Here is a 19,342-nt window from a genome sequence, read left to right as displayed (position 1 = left end):
TCGCCGTGAAGCGACGGGGACGGAAAGGGGTGCTGCACTGGCTGCGCGCACTTAAATATGGTCGGCCGGCGATCCCCTCCACTGCGCCGTGCGCTGCCGGTGGGCTCGATTCCGCGCGGGGCGCGCCGCTGTGATGACATGGCGCGCTGGTGACATGGCTATGTCACAGCGTTGCCAAACGCGAGTGCGAGCATCGAAACCATTTTAGCCAGAAGTTGTGCAATCCGTCCGGTCCAGGACTTTTCCAGTTCTGGGCCGTACGGGTAGCACAACTTACGTCGTCGGGGCTGATGGTGATAGCCCCCATAGGCTCGATGCTCTCGCACTCGCGTTCGACAACGGTCATCCACTCACCCTCCGTGTGTTCGACGGGCACCGACCAGATGCTACGCCAGAAATCAGACATGGCAGTAGCATCCGGCAGCCGCACGTCAGACACACGAGGGTCGGTTTCCTCCCACCTTCGGTATACTTTCCTTTGGTCGCTTTGAAAAAGACGATTCTGCTGGAATCGGTCCACACGCTTTCTGTAGCGGCGAATACGGCTTGCCCATGCATAGACTTTCTGCTTCAGGAAGTCGATGCGCTCTGTGACATTGGCCAAATAGTCGCGGGGCCTGATGTCCGTCCCCGCGAACGCCTGGTTCACAAAGCGCATTACTCGGGGGCGATTATTACCCCCTCTGAAGCAGATCAGCTTTGCAATGAGAGTCCTAAACGAGTTGATACGACGTTCGATCCGTACTTGCCATGCAGGGACACCTTCGGCGGTCCTAGTTGCACGATCAGCGTCCGGAAACTTGACTCGAGCAACACGGCACGCCGCGATGGCCCCGCAGTACATGATCGAGTGTGTATCATCTAGATCTTTACTAGTCCGCATATATGGATCTAGTAAAGCATTTAAGGCTCCTATTAGCGCTAGATTGCGTCTATTCATGGGCAGACGTGGTAATCGTGGCCTAGGATTGCTTGTGGAGCGATACTGCGTAATCGCCTCTTCCAAAGACCTCCTCAGTTGCTCATTGGCAGGCTCACTCTCGCTCTGACTCGCGAAGTCCCCGCCGTCGTTACCGGAATCAACCCGCGGCGCCTCCGGTGCCAGGTCGGGTTCGGGCACCGGGTCCGGCGACATGGCGGGCAAATCCCGCCCGAGGCAGGGTCCGCGCGAGTAGCGAGAGCCTGGCGGAGCCGATCAAGTGTGGCGTCATCCAACCGCTTTGACCGCTGAATGACGCGCACCTGATCCGATAGCCGCTGCTCCGATACGGTGGTGGATGGCTCGAGTGCCTGAAACAGAGGCAGCATTCTCGAACGGTACGCGGATAGCCGGGTTCCCCCCTCTGTGGCCCCGTAATAGGCGCGCATGACATTCTCGTTTATTTCTCGAGTCCATGTCATGCGACGCACTACACCACCGGCAGCGGGAGCCGTGGGCGGGGCAGGATGTACCGCAGGCCCCAAGCGTGCCGGCAGCGGTGGCCGCCCTCGTCGCGCAGGTGGTCGTGGCGGCGGCGGCGGCGGCCCGCTCTCGTCGCTCGACTCGCTGGTGTCGGCCGCGGTGGCGAACTCGTCACTCGACGGCGGTTGCGAGGAGACGGACGAGGCGGGCGAGGGTGGTGGGCGTGCGTTTACTCGTGGTGACGCTTGTAGAGCTCGTGTTTTACTTCTCGTAATCATTTCTGTTCTATGTACATGTTGAACTTATTTCTTTTGCAGCTTCAAGCCCAATTTCGTGATGGCATCATGTCATGTCCGGGGCAATTATTATTGTTGATGAAATTAATATTGTATTTTTTTGGACATTGGATTTTTCCTAGAAATATTCTAGACATGTATTTTTATATATACATATACCTAATTATATATTTTTTTTGTTTAACGATTATTTTTATATGAAATTGTATATTATAGACTCAATATTATTATGAACAATAATTACAACAATAAATTGCTCTGATAATTAGGTTAGATTAAGATCATAATATATATATATGTAATGAACTATTCATAAGAGCTTGTAACTAGGCCTACATGAATAAAGATATTTTGAATTGAATTGAATTGAATTGCACAAGCTTCATGAATTTTAGGCTGTGTGGAAGTAGCAAGTCTTCAAACCTAGCTTATTAAATTGTCATTCTCTAAAACCATGCTTTAATTTTCTACAAATATTAACGCGAAACGAAACCCAGTACTCGCTGTCCCGATTATACATGACGTCGGCACATTATTGCCATATGAAAACGATTTGTAGCGACACTCTTCCAGGGTCATATAAAAACTTGTCAGGCTTTAGTTACTAAAAAAAATCCGGATTTAATCCGGAGTTCGGATTTTGCCCTAAAAATAATCCGGATTCTATATTATTGCAATCCCTAGGTATAACCCAATCCTTTCAGAAAATATTTACTTTATCACAAAATTATTTTAAACTTTCTTTTTGACATCGAAAAGGTTTTAGTTTTTTACATACCGAATAACTTTATTACATTATGTATAAGGTAAGGAATAATATTTAGAATACCTAAAATATGACAAATTTGCATTCTATTCAAATCAGTACGAGTATACTTCACGGAGTCCAAAACTATACGCAAATCAGAAGTCCAAAACTAGAAAAATATAGATAGAGAGCGATTGCGGGCGCCGGTCGGCTCGAGCGCGAGTACTTGCGCCGCCGGCGTACGCGTCTGTGTGCGTGCGCCACGCGCACACACAACTTTACTATACAGGGCCTCTCTATGAGTTCCGCCCCCGTCAGCGCGACGGCGATAAAGACCTAAAAATCTGAATTCGTGCTTGCCTCCTGTATCGTCTTAATCCTTTAATGATTCCGTTAACGTGAAACTTTAAGTAGACAGGTTTTATGAAGACAATTGGCCGGTGAGCCCTACAATTTTAAAATTTGCCGCCCTTTATACATGGTGTATATTCTATGCTGTTTCTTCCTTCCCATCTTAATGTTATTATGTTCACGTTATCACTTTCAATATTTTCAATATCCAGCATACACTATCACTGCACGTTCGCTGTTTATACGCCGAAAGTTGCAACTCAAGTAAATGAAGTAAACAAAACAAACAACCTACCTTCACCTTCATTGCCGGCCGCGGCCGGCCGGCTAACCGAAACAGAAATATAAATGAACTTCGTGTGAAAAAGAGACAGCGAAAGGCGGCTCGTGCGTCGGCGAAAACGCTCGGCTCCGGCGCTCGCTACAGTCGCTATACCTACTCCCGCGCGGCTCGGAACGAAATAATATTGGTTTTAGGAACGCTAAAATTCTGTTCGTTCATTTAAACGTTACTGTAAGGAACTGTTCTTTGAGGGAACGAAATAAGAACCGAAACCGAAATTATTTTGTTCCCACAGAACAAAATTTATAATGAACCGTTCGTTTAGGGAACGATATAAGAACCGTAACCGAAATTATTTTGTTCCCATTGAACAAAATTTATAGGTAACGGTTTAAGAACGATATCAAATGGTATTTGGGAACGGGTTCCGATCCCTGATGTGGACACACTTTTGCTAGTCGGACAAGAACGCCTTTCTGCACCAGTGATAAAGTTCAATTTAGTATGGCAAAAAAAGTGTGAGCTCAGTCCCTATTGAAAGTCCATGTTTAAACCTATATATATTATGAGTATACCCACATATACATATACCCACATTGCCAGATTGTTACTTAACTAACTTCACTTTGAAATTACCTTTTTCTCTTAACTAAAACTCTAAAAAATACTACTTATAGGCAACATTTTTAACCCCCGACGCAAAAACGACGGGGTGTTATAAGTTTGACGTGTCTGTCTGTGTGTGTGTGTGTCTGTCTGTGGCATCGTAGCTCCCGAACGGATGAACCGATTTGGATTTAGTATTTTTTGTCTGAAAACTGAGTAAGTCGGGAGTGTTCTTAGCCATGTTTCAAGAAAATCGGTCTACCATGTCGCGGTCGGGGGTTTTTTCAAAATTTTAATTTTTTGGTTAGGTTATTTACCTTAATAAAGCCAGACTTTGCAAAGATGACTTGAAAAGACAGTGTGTTTACGATAACTAGAAATTATGTGTCTCTGTTGAACAAATAAAAATCTTTGAATCTTTGAATCTGTTTTTTTTTTAATTATTCGAAGATACGAGTATGGTGTGATTACGTTCTGTACGTGTAGTTATGTTAATCTGTGAGATGGTCGAGAAGCTCCTGAATAGCTAAAGGATCTTATGATCGTAGGGGGTAATTGCACAAAAGATCCCTATATTTAGGTCGAAGTGTATCCGTACAGGATATAAGATAATAAGGTGTAATTTTTCACAGGTATAGCACCAAAAGATCGTGTGAAGGCAAATCTGGACTTAAACTTCTGGCGGTGACGTTAAAGCAACTCCAGCACCGGTATCAGCTGCTTTTACTGCCCGTCATTGGATATATCGGTGCTGAACAAGCGTTCATGGCTGCGGATTTCACACAAGTTAGTAGTTTTTCTATACTGTGTAGAGTTTATAGAAATTAAGGTGTCTGAGTTGAGTTACCTATACCTACAGACCTGCAGAGATTGTCAAGGAACCAGTGGCGGCTGGTGAAAATTTCTGCTAGGCAACACTGAGCAAAAAGGTGGGTTACCTTAACATTAGGTATTTTACTATGGACCAGCCGCTGCTCTGCAAGGAACAGACTCCGCTACAAGATGTTATTGGGCATTTTCAGAAATCGGGACCCAAAATTATTGACAGTTGTTACTCGTAACAAAAATTAACTCGATGTCAGTTTTGTGATGACAATTAATAAAATTTGTCTAAAAACTAACTTTTCTCATGTCCTAAATGTAGATTATTGCTTATAACGTATGCGAAATGAAATCTGGACAAAGTTTTGATATTGTACAGAGTAAGTAAATAAATGAACTAAAATAATGTATAAATGCCAGATTAAAGTTTACATATCTGTCATTTAAACTGGTAAGTTTCATAAGTATTGGATTCCTTTTCTCGAAATGATGGTCAATCGAGAAGGACGACCTAGCGAAACTGTTTGTAATTTCTACATAGTATACCAATTTTCTGTGACCGAATGCAAAGCCCGAGGAAAGTTTTGTAGGAAGGGTTAGAAGCTAACAGTCAATTTATAACATTTTTGCGTCCTTTTTCTTTACAAAAAACTACCGCAACAAAGCGTGGTCCAAGAAAACATTACAGCATTGGCAAGTTTTCTGGGAGAGATTTGATTAAAAGAAATGTCGGCCCCCTAAGGCACAAAATCTCACAGAGAGCTCGAGACAGCATTCGAATGGGGCAGCGAAAGTGATAAAAATTATCTTTGAAGACATGAGTATCGATACACATTAAAAAAAAGTTAGGCCTATAGTCTTCAAAAATAAAATAAACAACTTTGAAAATGATGCTACGCCGTTAAGTCAAAAATGTAAAAAACAGCTGTTTTTGCATTTCTGGGTTTATGAATGACTAATAATATGTCGAGTAAATGGAATTTCACGACAAGAAAACTATTATTTTGAGAACACTAATGATCCTACGGACAAGAATGTGAAAAATGTCGAGCATACGAAGCTTCTTTAAAAAGTTATCACATGGAAGATAAATTTGGACCTTAAGAAATGCTAACATTGGTTTAATTGTCGACACCGATGGACATAACGTATCACAAGTTCTGTTAGAAGCCTCACATTGGCGAAAACTAACTCTTTTATTTATCGATATTCAATACATAATTAAAATCACGAAAGATATCAAAAATAAACTATGTTATATTAATTTTATAAGACATTGAATTTTGTCCAGATTTCATTCCGCATACGTTAGTTTATGTAGTTAACACAAAAGCAATTTTTTTTTTCTTATTTGAAGGACTACCGCGGAAGCGATAGATAAACAACACCCTCAAGAAAGTTTCTTGGGTGCAAGGTCAATAAAATAGGTACCTATGTTAAAGGTTGATCAGCAAAAAATCTAAATACCTACATTGCTATTTTAAGCTTCTATATTTAAATTTATCCGAAAACCATTGTCTGCAGCCGTTTCCGATTCAGTGGCCGTTACGGTTCCATGACTGTCTGTTTGTCACACTCATACCAAAGATTATAATTCCGTATAAGATAAATAAAGTCAAAGAATATGTCAAAATTTCAAAAACATACCACAGATTACTATAGTAGTAGTATTTTTCATCATCATCATCATTTCAGCCATTAATCGCCCACTTAGGGTTGTAAATAGAAAAAAAACCAAATGTTTTTTTTAGAATTGTGAAAAAAAAACATGAAAAAAAACCGAGCACCATGGTTTTTTTTCTAAATATGGTTTTTTTTCAGATGAACAAATAATACGACAATAACGGTTTTTCGTGAGTTGTAACACTTGTAACGTGTTTCAATAACAATAACGTGCATTTTAATTCAATTAACATTCAGTATATAAACGTTTATTGGGGAATCCCCGATGCTGCGTGTAGCGTGGAGAGGCGGTGGTGTTTCCAACAGTAAATAGTGATAACTACCAACTACAGATTTCGTAAATGTTACTTTTATAAGACCAGAAATTAAAGTTATTTGATTAAATTCGTTTAATAGTTAACATTAAGTCTAAAAACCCGTATAAAAGTATTAACTACTTTGCAAATTTTGAGATTTCGTACTTTAGAAAAAAAACATACTCCAGAAAAAAAACTGTTTTTTTTCACGGTTTTTTTTCATGTTTTTTTTCAAGCCAGAAAAAAAACCGTTTTTTTGCAACCCTACGCCCACTGCTGAGCATAGGCCTCCCAGTAGTATTTTTACCTATATCTAACCAAGTTTATAAACTTCTTAAATCATTTTTGTATTATATCCAGCCCAAGAAATTAATTCCGTGTAACGAATTGGTAAGTCATTATTCTGAAGCCATTAAACAAAAGATAAAAAAAACCTTCAATTGGGTATTAGTAGATTTGGTAGTAACTTTGAATATTGACTGGTATCCCCAATTTATGACAGTGATGATAAGGTAAAATACCCCATAATGGACGGTGATGCCATTATGGACAAAAAAAAACACAAATCCTTAAAAATAAGTATCTAAAATAAGTTTCTAAAAACTATGGGCTATGTACCATAAACTAGAGTTGTAGAGCTGTTTAATTTTGAAGTTTCAATTAATTCGGTTATTTCTGAAGGATTTGGAGACAAGATAAAATTCACCAGTTTACTGAAAAAAATATCAAGACGAATTCTTAGTAATGTTGCTAAGAGAGATGAGTTCATGTATAAAAAATTAAAAAAATAACGCACGGTGTAATCTTGAATGCGTTTTACTTACTGCATTAAGCATGAGATAAGGTATAAAACATACTAGTTTGTTGCTCCAAAGATATAAAGAAATGACGTTATTTTGCAAGTGTCCATTACTGGACCCGAAAAACTGCCTACCTCCTATGATGGACAAGGAACAATTTACAAAACCAAAATTTACAAGAAACAATCCTATGTTAAAATAACCCAAACTAATTGTATTTATGGTGTATAAAATTGACTCATTGCGTATCAGTTGGCTTTAAAAGTAAAATTTTAAACTTATTTCACTGTCCATAATGGGGGATCCATTACTGGAGAACTGCCGTCCATAATTGCAGAAAAAACACCTAGTTTTAATTTGTTAACTATGGAGAAACCATTAGGAGTATCTATTCTGCAATACGCTTGAAATGTAGAAGAAGGACAGGACATTCAAGATTTAACACGCTTGGCGGTAGAATTTTTACATTTATCAGTGAAATATCAAAAACAGGCGAATTTTTTTCTTAAGTAAACTGTCCATGATTGGGTTCGTCACCTTATCACTGAACTGTTGACATTGTCAGTAAGTGCGAGAGGGACACCAGCCCCAACTTTACCCTCTCATGTGGCCTCACTTTTTGGCCAATCAACTCAATCTAGGTTATCTACCTATATGTAAATCTATGGTCTAAACTGATGTTCTAAAAACTGTAAAACCCGTGTCGAGAGATGGCAGTAGATGCACTGTGACAATAATCCTCTATATACATCATATTATCCATTCTCCTTCCTCATAGTGACTCATATCCATTATTGTCTAACACTATACTATTCAAATTGAGCGCAAATTTTATTATAGCCATTTTATGAGATAAGATAATAGATCGATCACGAATTATGCAAATTTGATACTATTAACCTTTTGAACTACAACTCGTTTGCTCACTGGTTACATCATAATAATCGGAGAGCTATAAAATTAATAAATTATACTATAAATTGTAACATTCTTGTATATACATATCTAGATTGCTATCTTTAATCTCATTTGCAAGTTTTATCTTACTAGATAATTAAGATCGATAGATAAGAAATTAGATAGATAAGTGATTGTATGTATGTATGTATAATTAAGTAACATACATACATACGATCACGCCTGTATCCCATAAAGGGGTAGGCAGAGCACATGAAACTACTAAAGCTTCAGTGCCACTCTTGGCATATAAGGGGTTGAAAGAAAACGAAACTGTGACATTGCAGTGACAGCTTGCCAGCCTCTCGCCTACGCCACAATTTAACCCATATCCCATAGTCGCCTTATACGACACCCACGGGAAAAAAGGGGGTGGTGAAATTCTTAACCCATCACCACATAGACTGTTTTCTATGTATAAGTATGTATTTATCTATTTAAGTATGAATATCGTCGCTTAGCACCCATAGTACAAGCTTTGCTTAGTTTGAGGCTAAGTTGATCTGTGTAAGGTGTCCCCAATATTTATTTATTTTATTATTTATTTATTTAAGAAAATGTAATTTTACGAAACCTCTACAAACGATATTTTCATTAGGTGGTTAGAGGTATACTGACTAGGGCGACTAGATAAAACCCAAACGATCGTATTTCGAGTGTTTTTGTCATCCAAGGTTATAAATAAGGCCAAATGGCTTCCGTAATGAGAAAGGCATAATAAAATAAATTTGGAGATGAAATTGGTCTCCGATGTCATATTACTAACACTAATGGTATTTGGAGGTGTAACAAGAACCGGCCCCTGCATTTTTGCGTTTAGCATTATGTCATTAATTCATTTGTTTTTCTTACTGTATCATTTACTAAGGTGTGCTAACTTTTTATCAATCTACTCTCACATTGCAGGCGTTCGTAGGCTGCGCGTTCGGCATCAATAACATCGGCTTCGTGATCATCTGTTTTGGCGTGTTCAATGCTCTTGCGGCGCCCATCGCTGGTGCCGTGGTCAAGCTGACCGGCCGGTACCCTGTCATGGTCACTGCTTTGGTAGGTCCCTCACTTAAATACAAAAGCTCACCAAGAGTGCTAGGTAGACCACCACCACTCTGCAATAGGAGTTGACAAAAATAGTTATTAACAAATAACAATACAAGGGGGCAATACAAGGGGGGGGTTGTATTTTAACACACGAGAAGTAAATAAAATACATTTGCACCCGAGTGTAACACAAAACTTTTCCCCTCACTATAGCGAGGAAACACTAACGCAAAAAATGCGTTTATCACTGCTTCCAGTAGTTCCACAGGTGGTAAATCATCTTTATTACTAGATTCACCTACTTTTATCAATTTTAAAGCAGTTAATTTGACTTTATTCAAGGTCAAATTACTTTACCCACTAGTGGATAAAATGCGTTTTTACCCGTTGGTAAAACACGTGTTTCCGAGCTAGTGAGGGGAAAACGATATTGAACGTGTAGTGACAAGGACCACACAACAATTGAGCCAACATCCTACACATAGTCGACTTCTACCTAAACTTCGGGAGGAAAGCTGACCACATGCTTTTAATACTTGTTGGCAGCCTGTCCCCGAAAATCTCGGCATAAAAATCCGACCTAATTGGAGATTGGTGTGACAGGACGAGTAAAAGCAAGATGAACAAAAAAACTGTACTCGTCTTCGTCCCATCTATGTCGACTTTAAGCCTGGCGTCCACAAGGTTCGCCGCGTCCTTTGGCGACGCGTCAAATCTAATTCACCGCTCATAAGTAGTAAATGTATGAAGGACTCGATTCGACGCGGCTATATAGATTTCGCGTAAGATGGACGCCAAGCTTTACACTACCTACCCCTAATAATCACTACTTTTGGTTAGTTAGAAATGTTAGAATATATCTAAATGTCCCATATTGTCCTCACCGCGGCGACCTAGTATTTGTAAACACGAAAACACCGTTTGTGCAATGATTGTGTTTTTCAACTGGTCGATTCATTGTGGCTCGAAGCTGATTAGAAGTTTTACAATAAAAAGAGGGCTTATGGCGAAGATCTCACTGGGTAATTACATACTGTTTTTCATGTTTTAATAGTTGCTGAACATAGTTCTGCTGACTGCGCTGATTCTATGGCGGCCGAATCCTGAGAACTGGTTGGTGTTCTACCTGCTGGCAGCTATTTGGGGCACTGCCGATGCTGTGTGGCTTGTGCAGGTCAATGGTAAGAAGCAACTGTCATTATTTGAATATTTTCTTATATACAGAGTAACTTATCTTCTCTATATCTACAACTCAACAAATAACGAAGAGATAACACAATTAATGCAATATGTCAACCGTCGTGGGACTGTGGAACCCTTTACAATTGTAAAAGCCATTGGAAAACCTACTTAATTGAATCAAGATTTAGTCGCTCGTTTTATTGGGTTATGTTACGAATATCCAAATTTCTGTTATGCCCGTTATGCTTGGCCCCTCCAAGTTTTTCCCCAAATACGATATCCATTTTATGTTTATGCGACGTTTTTTTTAGTGTAGGTACCGTACCGATATAAACCCACATCTCTAACGACTAAACTTTATTCGCTTTCTGATCTACAGCTCTGTCTGGAATATTGTTCCCTGGCAACGAGGAAGCCGCGTACTCAAACTTCAGACTTTGGGAGGCCACTGGTAGTGTGCTCTCTTATGCCACAGCGCCATATCTTTGCGTGAGGACGAGGTACGGACTTCAAGTATTCCCGATTAACCCAACCAATTTATTTTCAATTTACTCAATTGTGGTTTAACTATATGAAGTACCTAACCAATTTCGAACACTAAAAGCTTTCAAGAAACTTTGCTGTGTTATTATCTGCAGGAGGTATGAAATCTGAATTTTATGAGTGTATTGATATTAAGATTATCAGAGTAGGTAGGACATACTCGTAATTGTAGAACATACTTAGTAAGTTTGTAGAAATATAGTAAATAAAAATTGCTCGAGAGATTGCTTCTCTTCTTATTTTGTCAACTTTAAAGGAAAGTATTTTTCTAAGCCAGACTGTATGGTTATAAACATTATTCTGCCCTGATAAGCCGAAAAGCGCTATCTCAAAGGAAAATCCATAGCTAACTTATACTTAAGTGTCTATAACTGACAGTTCCATTTTCAAAATCATTTGGTTTTGAGATAGCGCCACTCGGCTTAGTAGGGCAGTATTGTACCTACCTAAGCAATGGCCTGGCTTAGCTAGATGGCTTCCAGTAGCATAGGTAAAGAATGCCTACGAAATTTTCACATGGGCTTAATTAGCCGCACAGATCATTTGACATCTTTCGCAGTTAAATGGTTTCTACACGAAGTATATATTAACCATATCCATCTTAATTTCCAGGTTATACATCCTAGTAGGCTTCCTACTCCTGGGTTTCACCGGCTACACTACCATCGAGCTGATGGAATACAAAGTGAAGAGAGCGCATCAGCTTGAAAGGAACTTCGAGCTGGTTGACAATGTTGATAAGAAGGGGGACGATTAAGCTATAGCTTGACAATTTAAACGCCAAAACCACATACTTAAAGCTCGGCCACACATGCGCGTTTTGAGAGCGTAGGTGGAGCGTTTGCGGAGCGCAATGATAGCGGTGCGCCGGACGAACGCTGGCGTTGCGCCCAGCGGACGCCGGCGAGAACTAACGAGCGCGGATTGCGAGCGGAACGCCAGCGTTCGTCCGGCGCACCGCTATCATTGCGCTCCGCTAACGCTACGCTATCAAAACGCTTTATGTGTGGCGGAGGCTTTACCCTGATTTCCAAGCTATGCAAGTATGCTTCCTACTTTAGAAGGGGACGATTGAGGCAACACCTTTTGGATGCCATGAACTAAATTCGTGAGCACTCATTTACAAGAAGGGGTAAGGTTGAGCCTTGTAGCTTTACTTTTTAAACGCCAAGAAAACCTACATTTTTGTATATATCAGGCTTAACTTCCACGCCTATTCGACACTCGTTTGCTTTCGCTCCTGGGCGTTATCGGTTATATCACTATCGAGCTGGTGGAGTAAAGAGCGCCCTTTTTCCTTTGAACGCCAATGACCACTAAAAGTGTTATGATGGCGGAAGTTATCAAAGCGATTTTCCTACTGTCAGGCCTTAACCCTTAAATGCATAGTGACGTATATATGCATCATGTATTTTTGACTCTATTGACAGAAACTCAAAATTCAAATTTGAATAAATCTTTGTCAAGGTCATGCATTTAAGGGTTATGACCGTCCCCACTTCCCTAGTCCCAATGCCCTTTAACTACGATCGCAATCCCTCCTCACCAGTTGACATTTTGGCGTTTACGCATTTTTTTCAAACGGGAGGAAAAGTTTTCAAAAGGTTTACTAAACAGACAGTCCATTTCGATAACATGTCAGTGATCCGATACCGATCTGTCAGCGTCATTTTTGGCTGAGGAACTGCCATAATGCCCATAATACTGACCGAATGGTATCGCGACGCTAGGCCATCAGGTAGGTTATTCATACTGCCGTAGCACTGATTTTAAGCGTTTTTGCCTCACCGCCATAATATTATGATTATGATTATTATGATGATACTTACATCATATTAATTCTGTAAAAAAACCTCTTATAATGTTTAAGTTTATGTTCAAAGTAGCTTTAAGATATCAATAATTTTATACCTATATAAATGTATATTTTTTAAGAAAATAATAATAAAACAACAAAATTATCTCAATATTCATCATTTTAATTCTTTCCACATAAAATCGGAACCAAAGTCCGTAAACAGATAAACAAGCACATTCATAAACTAAGTACAATGCGAAGAAACATGTGACTAATACCTTGTTATACATAATTATTCTTTATTCTAATAATAACATAAGACAAGTCTTTGAGTTATCAGACACTGTACCACTGTGCCATTCAAGAGACGCATTCAGTACTTTTCCATTTCCAACTTAGCATTGTTATTTTGTAGTGTTAGCACTAGCTGTCTTGCTTTAATGATGCTATTAAGAAGGAGATAGAGATGTTAAAATGGAGCGTCTGTCACTCTCATGCGTACACGAGTCTTGGATTCCGAAAAAAAAAACAGTGGTTTTAGACGGTCGAGCCAATTTTGTCACTAGAAAAACGCGCGATCTTCAAATTTTATATGGGACGATAGACCTTCGCCCCTATATTTTTCATTTTCAGATTTCGCACTTTTTTTAGTTCCAAAATTTGCTTGGCCGTCTATAATTAGGCGGAGTATATAATATTGTGGTTGAAAAAAAAATGGCGTAAGTGGATTGCAGAGTAGCATTTGTAGCTAATATTTCGTAGCTTTAGTTGTAGCAAAATTGATTTATTCCACTTAAGACTTCTGGAAACTATTTAAAACTTTCTGATTGAGTTTACTTGATTAATATTATTTAGTAACTTCGGAAACAAAATAGACTAAGTTTTATGATTTAGTCGGTAGTAAAATAACGCAAAATGAGCAGTATCAAAATATTAGGTACAAGTACCTATCAATTATACCATTTAAAAGTTCAATTCATGAATTATTGCGGCAATGTCTCATACCCATATGGCGTTTTGATGCTACCGGCAATATGGAAGTGGATGTTAGAAACAAAGTTTAGTCTATACTTAAGTATCAAAGCTTATTTCACTGCCAATTATGTAGTTTTTAAAGTAAAAAAGAAGGACATGGTTTTGAAAATGATTAAAACTAAATTCAATGACAGGGAAATATACTTGTAAAGTTTCTCCGTGATAATTACTAAATATCTGGATTTAAATTGGACTCGTGTCACGCATGAAACTCATCAGATTCAAAGAAATTGAGTTTTACGATTTGTTTCATAAAAAAATAGTCAAGAAATTTATTTTATGAAACAACCGAACTAAACTCTTTTGAATATCTACACTATTGTCATCTCTTAAAATCACATGAAACATAAAATTTACACACAATAAACATTCATTCGTAAGTCACTGGTCCTATTATACGTTAGTTACATAATAAAAGCACTGATTCTGAATATAATGCTAAAATAACATCACCTATTTATATTTTCAATTATTATCTATAATTAAGTATTATTGTATTAACTGATTTAAAGCGTAGAACCGTAATACTTTAACATCTGGCTATATTTTCATTTTAGGAAGACTGTTTATTTTAAGGCACGAGCAAAGTTTTTTATCAAAATAGCACCTTTATATATTGTTTAATCGTATGTGATGCGATTATGCTAAGTTTATTATGATTTCAGTACTATTTACTATTGTTATGATTTCTGTGTTGGAAGACGTACTGTTTACGATTTAATACAATAGAAAATTATTACCGTGCCTTTCAAAGAAAAGTGTTTTCTCGCTTGTCCATCACGTTACTCTAACATATTGTATGTATACATACGTATTGTCTATATGTTGCTGAACATACACTATTTTGGCAATTAAGGAGATTACCACAGGTAAAAACCTACTCGATACATTGTAATACATTATCTCTACAGTATAGAACTGAAAACTAGTCACAAGTGGAACGTTCTTATTTACATCGTTTTTACAGACAAATATTATGCAGGTTTGAAAAAGGTTTTATTTATACTAAATTATACAATCGTATTATGTACTAAGTAATATTACTGTAGTCGGTATCAATATACTGAGCTTTTTTCAGGTGTATTAAATGCTATGATACAGTGACGTAAATATACATCTTAACAAACTATGTATGTATATTGTATATACAGTATATCTTTGTGACCCTGTATAGATGTAGATTATAGTAGCCTCAAAATATATAAGTAACAATTTTTACAAACGGCTGTTATATACATTTTTAAACAGTTTCTACTGTTTTTATATTCCCTCAGGGTCTTAGCACCGAATTTTAATATTTAAGGTCCTCGAAGTATTTAAGACACAAATATATTTCACAATATTATTCATTAAGTCATTTTGGACGGCAATACACGATCTATATTTACATAGATTAAGCTAAGTGTACACCTAAATGTAATAATTAACTAAATGCAAAATCTACATATACAAATACAGGAAGACTGAAACGTGGACTCGATGACTTAGGAGTCGTATTAGCTAGTGCAGGCATGAATCGTGTTTGATGTATTCCAAACTATTAAAAAAATAACTAATCATCGGACTTGATGACAAGTAAAAGTATTCAATTATTATAATTATAAATGACATTGATTATTCTGTTATATTTAAAACTCTGTTAAAATCAGATTCTCAAGCGCATTCGCCAAAATCACATATTTTTGACATACGTGATTTGTTTTAGAATATGACTGAAGAATCGCGCTGAGCCTGGCCGCTTGGAAACACGAAATACGACATGATTAAAAAGAAAAATTAATACTATTTCGACCCTAACTAGGGCTAGTGGTGTTGCTCCGCGGTTCGGGCTTCAGGGCTGCCCCGTTTATCCTGATAGCGGTGGGGCTGGCCTGGGCCTGGCAGCCGGCGCAGGGCTCGAGCCGCCTGGCCAGGACGGCCTTGAGCTTGAGTGCCGGCCCTAGCTTCATCTGCAGCATGCCTGTTAGGTGGTCTTCGGTGAGGAGAGGAAGACCGGCGCCGTCGATTCTCTGCTCGCGGAAGTTCTGTAAACAAAGAAAAGGTTGCGTAAGTATTTGATGGAATACAATAAAACTAAAAAACAGTCTGTGCGGAAAGAGAAGAGTCACAAAAAGTATAAGGTCCCATACAACGAGCGTCTCTTCCGAACAGACTACTCATTTTTCTACGCATCTAAGTAGCTGATAAAAAAGTCGTGCAAAATGTAGGTAATTTTGGAATATTGACATGTCAAGATGTTTGAGTGAACTTAATCATCCTAAGTGCGTTTTCACATTATCCGATCCGATATCGGAAGTCGGAAGGGTTTCAAAAGGCAAAAATCAAAGATGGCGGCTTAAATGTATGGGATATCGGTCCAACATCCGATATCTGATTTAGTCAAATCTCTGATAACAACTGAAACAGAGGATGATAGGATGCGCAGATTGGCAACAAGAACAAAGAACTTAAATCGCCCTTTTACACCCAAAATTAAGTTAGCTGAATACTGTGCTTGCTACCAAAGTGTTAAAGTTTATAATAAATTACCCGTTGAGCTCAAATCTATTTGTGACCCCGATGCCTTTAAAATTAAGTTGCGTTCATTTTTGCTTCAAAAATGTTACTATTCTATTGATGAATTCTTTTATTGTGACATTGGAAATTAATAATAATTCTTAATACATTGTAGATTACTTTTGTTTGTATTTGTTACGTAATGTCTTTGGCAATATCTGTCTATTAAATTGGTTTCTATCTTTATCTTTTCAATATTATTTTAACCTATTAATAACTTAATATTAATTAGTAATTTTCTTGTGGACATTTATTTTACCTATATATATATATATTTTTTTTTTAATGCATCTTTTAATGAATTATTATTCTTTAAATTCTGTTATGTAATTGTATTTTTTTCTTCCTCCTCACTATTTTGACAAATGAATTATTGAATGTTATGTTTCTCTAAATATTATGTTTTGTTATTGCATGCATGTGAATATTATGTTTTGATCTTGTGTGCCTAGATTTAAGATTCAAACACAATGTAATATTGTTAATGAATAAATAACTGTGAACTGTGAACTGTGAACTGTATCGGATCGGATAATGTGAAAACGCACTAATACTGATGTGTAATCTTTGACCTACAACTATACGTTTATATTTCTTATGCGTGTGAGAATACTCAAAAATCGTGAGAAACATCTTTATAAATGACCAAGAACAACATGAATTATCATCGCCATTCATATCACAAGTATCAAGTAGTATGTGGCGACAGCAGGTGTTTCATATTCGGTAATATCCCGATTAATACCGGTAATAGATGGGCGACAAGCCAGCAATGACGGCAATGACGGCCTACATGCATTATCGAGCAGCCGGCAAAGGTATTCCATACCGGTTTGGTGGCGTCTGTTCAATGAAACCACATACTTCATAGCAAGTGCTATTAACCAGTATTTATGAGATCAGGAAGCTTTATAAAATGAAAACAATAAGAATTAAATGAGAAGGTCAAATTATCATTAATTTGAATGTAGTTAAGGTACAGGGGAGCAATGCAGTTAATTACGCAAAACATGGAAAATATTTGGATTACTTAGTTGAAATTATCAGCCATCAGGATCAAACCCGTGTATCTTACATTTTTTTAAGATCGTTCTTACGCGCACATAGAATCCGGATTAAAAGCTCGGCCACATATGCGCGTTTTGAGAGCGCAGCGTTAGCGGAGCGCAATGATGGCGGTCCGGACGGAGCAGATTGCGAGCGTATTCAAAGCGGATAGGCGCGCATTCCGCTCCGCTAATGTTTGCTATCAAAACGCCCTATGTGTGGCTGAACCTTAAGCGCGTACACATAGCAGGTAGAACTACAAAATAGATTTTTTTACAGCAATTTATGAAGCGGGTCAAAGTGACGGGAAGGCTAAGTGGCAACAATTAACGAAGCGGGAAAGTGGAGCTCCGCTGCCCGCTTGGTGGGAAAACTAGGCGGAATTTAGAGAAAAACTAGAGATTAGGTCTGAGGAGAAACGCACACACAAGCTTTTCCGTTAACACAAATTCCTAGTGCCGATTTAGAGAATTTTGGAATATTTTAAGGGCATAATAATTAAGGTTATACGTATGCATATATAGCAATCACCGTATTAACCTTTGCTATAGATAATTTGTTGCAATCAATGGCTAAAAGGTCTTTATAGAATAGAATAGAATAGAATAGAATAGAATTTTATTGTATAACTGTGTACATGCATAGGTGTATAATTTAGGAATACCAGCCCCTCTAGCACAACTTGCCTTGTCGCGCGCGAGTCCATACTTGAAGTCGCGCTTGATGTATGGACCCGCGCGCGACAAGGCAAGTTGTGCTAAAGGGTCTGAAGAAAACGTGCATACCTATTGAACTAGGACCATTTCATACATAGGTACTTACTTAAAAATCTACAAATAAATGTAGACTAGGTATATTAAGGCGAAGTAAATAAAGTGCTATATTTTAGGCACTATTCTTGTTTCTATATTTCAGCAGTTCTCGAAAAATTTGTACAAATTTAAGGAAAAAGTTAAATTTGTTTTTTTTTTTTTCACTCCTTTTTTGCTATCAAGATTTATTTCACGAATTGAGATTTTAGTAAGTTTTATTTGGTCATTAAGATTCTCTAGTATCTATATTTTCTTAATTATAACAATTATCCTGTATATATCTTACGAAAGTCGACTTATATCACTAAGAGTTGGTAACAAAATAGGATCAATAAAAATTTGCTGACGTGGCTATGTACAAACTTCTGATTATACAAACCTTGACTATACAATCAACCAATTGGAACCCTAGGCCACTGTAGAACTCTGTCATAGTGACGTTATAAATAAAATTGTAAGAAATCTCTTACTGCTTGTCATTTTGACATGGTTGTAGAGTAGCCGAAGGGTTCCAATTGGCTTCCATCTAGATTTTTTTCTCGACTAAATAGGATTGTGAACGAAGGTCGTATCGAATAGTCGCCTGAAGTCACACGGCTATCGGAATTACCATCGGAATCCAACTACATCAAGGGGCGTTTGTATTATAAGGCTAGGAAAAATAGAAGACTGACAAACAGCTGTATCACTTACTGCTGTTTTGTAATTATTAAACTTAAAATTGGATTTCATAAAATAAAGCTTTTGAGTAATTCTTCTTAAATATTATTTATTCAATATGACCTGCACCGATAGCATGGTCGCGTAATAAACGATAAAACATCAGGCCGTCCCTATCACACTTATAAGTAGATGCGAAAGGGACGGCCTGATGTGATATCATTTATCGCGCTATTATGATTGCCTGCCTGCTGATGATTGAATGATTTTTAATCATTCTCCAATAAAACTGTGTAGTATAATAAAAATGTACGAATAAACTTACAGAGATTTCTCAAATATTTAATAAATACGAGAGTATCAGAAAATAATACCTATTTTATTATAACCCACAGAATTTAAACGTTTTTAACACACATAAAAATTA

At 37.9% G+C, this 19,342-nt stretch overlaps 2 protein-coding genes across 5 annotated transcripts in view; one reads left to right on the top strand and one right to left on the bottom strand.

The window, feature by feature from the left end:
• LOC125230116 (UNC93-like protein) overlaps positions 1 to 11,907 on the top strand; it is a 60,905-nt gene extending 48,998 nt beyond the window's left edge. The window contains exons 7-11 of the mRNA XM_048135144.1: positions 4,319 to 4,472; positions 9,151 to 9,291; positions 10,337 to 10,463; positions 10,844 to 10,964; positions 11,620 to 11,907. Coding sequence (XP_047991101.1) covers positions 4,319 to 4,472; positions 9,151 to 9,291; positions 10,337 to 10,463; positions 10,844 to 10,964; positions 11,620 to 11,764 — 688 coding nt within the window. The 3' untranslated portion in view covers positions 11,765 to 11,907. The remainder of the gene's footprint in view (positions 1 to 4,318; positions 4,473 to 9,150; positions 9,292 to 10,336; positions 10,464 to 10,843; positions 10,965 to 11,619) is intronic.
• A 1,058-nt stretch (positions 11,908 to 12,965) lies between these two features.
• The window catches only part of LOC125230119, a 512,573-nt gene continuing 506,196 nt past the window's right edge, over positions 12,966 to 19,342 (bottom strand). For all 4 annotated transcript variants that reach the window (XM_048135148.1, XM_048135150.1, XM_048135149.1 and 1 more), the window contains one exon: positions 12,966 to 15,864. In XM_048135148.1, coding sequence (XP_047991105.1) covers positions 15,634 to 15,864 — 231 coding nt within the window. In that variant the 3' untranslated portion in view covers positions 12,966 to 15,633. The remainder of the gene's footprint in view (positions 15,865 to 19,342) is intronic.

The sequence above is a fragment of the Leguminivora glycinivorella genome, chromosome 10 (genome assembly GCF_023078275.1).
Source record: "Leguminivora glycinivorella isolate SPB_JAAS2020 chromosome 10, LegGlyc_1.1, whole genome shotgun sequence".
In the NCBI taxonomy this organism is placed as follows: domain Eukaryota; kingdom Metazoa; phylum Arthropoda; class Insecta; order Lepidoptera; family Tortricidae; genus Leguminivora; species Leguminivora glycinivorella.
The sequence above is the reverse complement of the archived record's forward strand: the minus strand, read 5'-3'. Positions and strand labels throughout refer to the sequence as shown.